The 6,000-nt window shown below is 37.5% G+C and overlaps 1 protein-coding gene across 5 annotated transcripts; it reads right to left on the reverse strand.

Annotated features, from left to right (window-relative positions):
* Positions 1–855: 855 nt before the first annotated feature.
* LOC131302611 (uncharacterized) lies at positions 856–5,691 on the reverse strand. Of its 5 annotated transcripts, none has more exons than XM_058329334.1 (2): positions 5,440–5,691; positions 856–1,263 (listed from the first exon to the last, which is right to left on the reverse strand). In XM_058329334.1, the coding sequence occupies exons 1-2, from the start codon at positions 5,546–5,548 to the stop codon at positions 1,004–1,006; spliced, it is 369 nt and encodes a 122-aa protein (XP_058185317.1). In that variant the 5' UTR covers positions 5,549–5,691; the 3' UTR covers positions 856–1,003. The 5 variants fall into 5 exon arrangements, with proteins under 5 accessions (XP_058185317.1, XP_058185314.1, XP_058185315.1 ...); XM_058329331.1 differs by lacking the exon at positions 5,440–5,691 and adding an exon at positions 1,844–1,973 and having other exon boundaries at positions 873–1,263; XM_058329332.1 differs by lacking the exon at positions 856–1,263 and adding an exon at positions 4,419–4,785 and having other exon boundaries at positions 5,440–5,640.
* Between the last annotated feature and the right edge of the window lie 309 nt (positions 5,692–6,000).

Below are 6,000 nucleotides of genomic sequence, written 5' to 3' on the forward strand. Positions count from 1 at the left end.
AGAAAGCATTTTCCTCTTCTACTCTTGTCCCTTCATTATGCATTTGGATGAATTGAATCTTGTATTCAATTATCTTTATTCAATCTAGAGAAATACTCTTATAATCCATGTATTCTTTCTAGGTTGATTTTTTTGTATAAAAACCTTCACTTTTCAAAATCCGTACTTTCATGTCTATAATCTACATGGTCGGATGATACCGAAGCCATTCTAGAGCAGAGATCAAGACAGTGTTGCTCGAGGAGTCCATCGAGAAGGGGCACAGGGTGCTAGGCAAGAAGCCGAGTTAGGTGTAACTTGGGGTAAAAGTTGGTAATTCCTAACTTGTAGTCTTTTTGCCTAACCTTTTGATTTATGAAAATTTGAGTAGATTAGGCCATTATTTTATGCTTAGGATGCGTTGACCCTAAGTAGTTTATCTCGGTGTTTGCGTTGTTTTATCGCTTTTTACTTATATTGTTAAATTGAATTGCTTGGCATGGAGATTGGATAGTTGTTTGAGTTGTTGGTTGCTTTAAATTTAAATCGGTAGTCCTATTCACCCTCCTCTGGGACTTTGTAGCGCATTAGATAATTTCAAGACCTACTGCATTGTTTTACTCACTCCAAGAGTCGATTGTGTTTTGCATTTACCGGCCTTCTCCCGTGCATAGAAGATCGAGACACAAGCTATTCTAGGCTGTTTCATCCAGGGACGACGTGGCTATAGAATGCTTGCACAAGAGAGGACAGAGCGCCGGAGCCACGAAACGTCTTAAAGATAGCGACTAGTCTGCGACTCAATATCCCTGAACAACAACCATAATTCGTTTCGGTAGTTTCATTGATCAGTTTGCAGTATCGAAGTAATCCGTTCCAAAGACTCTCTGCGACAATCGTTCCAACAAAACCTACTAAAACCAACGCATTATTTCTTCAAAGAGAAGCTTCCATTGAAGTTCACTACGAATCTTTTCTGTTTTCCAAGAGGACTATATGATCTATTTCGTAAAGCGAAATTTCTTCATTGGTACAAGTGGATTAACAGGGAAACAAGCCAAAGACAGAGACTTCCAGTGACAATGGTAAGGATAAAAGTCCCAAAAACCATTCCAAACAATATTTCAAAAAACTGCGATGAATCCGCAGACCTTTTGTGCTTGTAATCACAGCCGGTTGCGTAATTCCATCCATTTTCTTTTCTGCAACACCTCTCCAATCTCTCCTTGATCCTAACCTCTTCTATCCTCTCCCTTAGAATGCTCATATTTCCATCAATGCTACCTGGTCGATCTCCACACAAAAGCAAAATAGAAGTAATGTTAGCATAATTGATTTTACCAAAAATTCGACAATACAAACAATGCGCAGATAGTGGTATCGGGAGATGTATTGGACAGTACTATATTATGTATCAACCGATATAGGACACTCCATCGGTAAATCTTGATGTGTAACAAAATTGCAGACTCGTAAAAAGCAGGATCACGAGGATATACGAATGCAAAAAATGAAGTTATTGAAAACGCAGACACACACGGGCACCAAATTATGTGGTTCACCCAACATGGGTAACTTAGTCCCTGCAACTTGTTCAATAAGATGGAGAGAATAGTACAAGAGTATCGGAATTCTCCTGCTCAGACAAATATAGTTAGGGCTACCATCAAGTTATATGAACGGTATCATGTTGTTCGTGCTAGCTCCACATTCTTAACTGGACGTCCGTGAGTCCTATAAAAGTAGTCGGCCACTACGATACGATACACATGATCTGCCTATCATTGAAAACCTTGAAGTGGAGTAGGGGAATGGATGCATAGTTAGCTGTGAGTATTACTTTATCCCTCTCAAATGCACTAACCTTCATCTCTAAAGCCCTGAGCTCTTATTTGCAGGGACGGCCGAGTACTGGTCTGCTTCACCAATGGCATAGTCGGTACGTACCGGAAACAAAGCAGAGACGAAGCCATATACTATATCTTTGCAGCTTCTAATCAAGTTTTGGTGTTTTCAGTTTCGAGAGTGGTAAGAGAAGTTTAGGTGGAGGGAAAGAAAGAAATAGATTCTGAAACCATAAAAATGGGTTCAAAACTATATAGAACAATATAAATATATATATATATATATATATATATATAGACACACACACAAATCAAGCCCTTCCTGGTCTTTTTTTTTTCCTGATTTCTCGCGGGTACCTTTAAAATCACGTTTTGAACACATTGAGCGGCTCGGATCATCGAAATTTGGTCGGGAAAAGGGAAAAAAGAGGAAGCCCTTACCGTAATACGGTAAGAACGCCCTTATAAGAAGTGGACTGATATATATATATATATATATATATATATATATATATATATCTGAATTCTAAGGTGGGTATTTTATTATGATCCCTCTAGAGTGAAGTGGACAGCCGGCCAGGGGCGGCGGTACATACAACCGAGGGTCTTCAATTGAACACCATAACCTCCCAAATTTTGAGTACACTTGTGTCTGAACAGCTAGGGGCGAGCATGGCTCGGATTTAAACCAAGAACCAAACTACTTACCTACGGATTGTGAATTTGAAAAACCAAACCAACCCGCAAAATGTATAGAACTAAACCAATCCAAACCATTAGAATACGGTTCAGTTTCAATTTTAAACTACGATTTGCTTTGAACCAAGCTATCATCTTCAAAAAATATTTACAATACTAACATCAAAGATAAATTAAAAGAAAACTTATTTTTAAACCAATTCCATTCAAATTACCAAAATACACTAACATCAACCAACTAATTAAGAGTAGAATACCAACAATCGTCTTAAGTTTGTAAACTAAGAAAATGAAATAATGGCAAGTCACTAAAATGAACCATGGAAGTTGATTCATCTGGTGATCCCATGTGCTTTTTATGTATAATAAATTAATAATCATAGGAACTTGGGATTGAGTTGTGATATATAGAAGTTGAGAATAAATTATTTCCTCCACCTACTTTTCCACCACCGCCTTTTTCGATCCTACTGTGTATTAATTCTTAATCTGAATCATTCATCTTGTAGACCCCACATAGTAATGTATCCACGCAAAAAATGAACTTGATCGAACATCGATAGAAATATCAAAAATAGAATTTTATTTTGCAAAATGGACAATTTATCTTTATTATTATTGACAGAATGAAATCGTACATTTTATAAACCAAGATTCAAATTTTGATATATCTATTGACTTCCAATCAAGCTAATTTTTTGCATGGTAATATTAGACTACGGGTCTTAAAATATGAACGGTTCAGATTACAACAATAGACGCTCGGTAGGGCCCAGAATGGACGGTTGTGGAAAAGTGAGATTTTACACCGGCGGTGGATAGAATTTATTCTCCTTCTCATAGATGTTTAGTCTAAATTATCTTAGTACAAAAGGAAAACTAAATATTGCAGTGAATTTAATAGGATCGATAAATTATGAAAGTAGTTGTCTAAGGCTCCCATATTTATTTGAGGAATCATAATTAAACTATATATATATATATATATATATATATATATATATATATATATTATGCAGTTCGGATTGGTTTGGAGCCATAACCGTGAACATAAATTCACAAACCAAACTGTATAACGCGGTTTCTAATTTTTAAAACCATGACCAAACCATACTACTAAAAAATTGAACCAAGCCTTCTGTTCGGACTGGATTCGCGGTTTGGCAGATTTTTTGCTCACCCCTGACGACAGCTACTCTCGTAATAAGCTAATTTAAGGTTTTTCCAACACCCAGTAATAACCTTTGGTCTATAGGCAAGACAATGTGACAGGAGCTTTGCATACCCCCGTCATGAATTTTTAGTCCAAAAGAAGACCTTCTGATATCATATCCATTTTAGTATTTTACTAGTAAAATTGCACGTGCTACGCACGTGAACGATTTTGAGAATTTGAATATTAAAGGTGAAATGAACAAAGTAAGTTTTTCCTTTATATGCTTCATTCTTCTATTATTATTTTTTGCAGGGATGCTTTTGTAATTTTTAACTCCAAACATTCTCATTCAATTTGTGTACAATAACTTGCGCTATGCCAAAACCTTCTTCTTGGTACTCATTATCTAAAAGTTAACAAAGAAAACAATGCGTCATTCTTTTTCTTTGTGGGTGTACTGGAATGAAATAAGATAAACTATACTCAATGATAACAAAGTCCGGCCAAAATCAGCTCAAAGAAGTTCTCTAAACTTTCTTTAGAGGAATGACAACCCTTTCCAAAAGTGTATCTTAGTAGACTGCACCCATATTTCTCTCCCGCAGAATATAGCTAACAGTGCAATTCCTCTCTCTGTTTTTTCTTTGTTTTTCTATTGATCTTGAAAGTGTTACAGAGGGATTGAAAGGATAGAACAATGGAAGCATTCAAGCATTGCTAAGAAAGGTGCATCCAAACTATATTAGCATTCACTCTCCTGCCAATCATATGCCTTTATTAACATTCACTATGAATCTTTTTTGTTTCCAAGAGGACTATATGATCTATCTCGTAAAGCCAAATTTCTTCATTGGTACAAGTACTGGATAAACAGGGAAACAAGCCAAAGACAAAGACTTCCAGTGACAATGGTAAGGCCAAGAGTCCCGAAAACCATTCCAAACACTTCAAGAAACTGGGATGAACCCGCGGACCTTTTGTGCTTGTAATCGTGGCCGGCTGCGTAATTCCATCCATTTTCTTTTCTGCAACACCTCTCCAATCTCTCTTTGATCCTAACCTCTTGAATCCTCTCCCTTAGAATGCTCATATTTCCATCAATGCTACCTGGTCTCCCCACAAAAGCAAATAGATGTAATGTTGGCATAATTTTACCAAAAATCGGACCATAGACTTACAATGAGGTGCATGGTTTCATATAGTGGTATGGGGAGATGTATCGATGTTGGGATATACTATGTATGGACCAATATAGGACGCTCCATCAATAAATCTTGATGTGCAACGAAATTGCAGAATTGTAAAGCAGGATCACGGATACGAATGCAAAAAAAGAGAAGTTATTGAAAACACAGACACAGGAGCACCAAATTATGCGGTTCATCCAATGTGGGGTAACGTAGTCCCTGCAACTTGTTCAAGGAGACAGAGAATAGCACAAGAGAAGTATCGGAATGCACACAAGAACAGCAAATTATGTGGGTAGCGTCTACGTCGCTGCAGCATGTTCAATTTCAATAAGACAGACAATAGTACAAGAGGAGTATCGGAATTCTCCTACGCGCCCCATATATAGTTAGGTTTACCATCAAGGTATGGGAATGGTATCATTGTTGATCGTTCTCCACGTTCTCAACAGGAGGTCCGTAATTCCTATAAAAGCCGGCCACTATGCTACATATCTGCGCTTATAACCTTGAAAGTAGAGTACTGGAATAAATGCGTAGTTAGCTGATGTTACTGATCCCTCTCAGTACTGACCTTCATCTTTGAAGCCCTGAGCTCTTATTTGCAGAGACGGCCGAGAACTAGTCTGCTTCACGGATGGCATACTCGGTGCATACTGGAGAGAAAGCAGAGAAGAAGCCATCTCATTGCAGTTTCTGATCAACTTTTTGAGTTTCAAGTTTCACTTCTCACAAACCTAAGTGCTAAGAAAGTGTAGGGAGAGAAATAAATACATTCTGAAACCACAAAAATGGTTTCAAAAATATATATAGAACAATCTGAATTCTAATTAGGTGGGTTTTCCATTATGATTCCCCTAGAGCCATGTTTGGCAGAATATTTTCACCGAATCGCCAGCCAGCCATACCTGTTTGCCAAATTTTCGAATGGCCATTTGTTGAAATATTTGCTGGCAGCAAGGTTGGCTTGGCCAAAAGTTGACAGTCCAACTACAGTCAGGTTCTTGGAGAGTCAATTCTCAAGCCAAACCACCAAACCATCGTTATTTTCATATCCTAAACAAACAAACAAAAAAAAGAAGGCAAATCCAACAACCGGCCACCACCAAAAAAAGAACCCGAATTCCAAAGATTA

This window comes from Rhododendron vialii, chromosome 10a, assembly GCF_030253575.1.
Source record: "Rhododendron vialii isolate Sample 1 chromosome 10a, ASM3025357v1".
Classification (NCBI taxonomy): domain Eukaryota; kingdom Viridiplantae; phylum Streptophyta; class Magnoliopsida; order Ericales; family Ericaceae; genus Rhododendron; species Rhododendron vialii.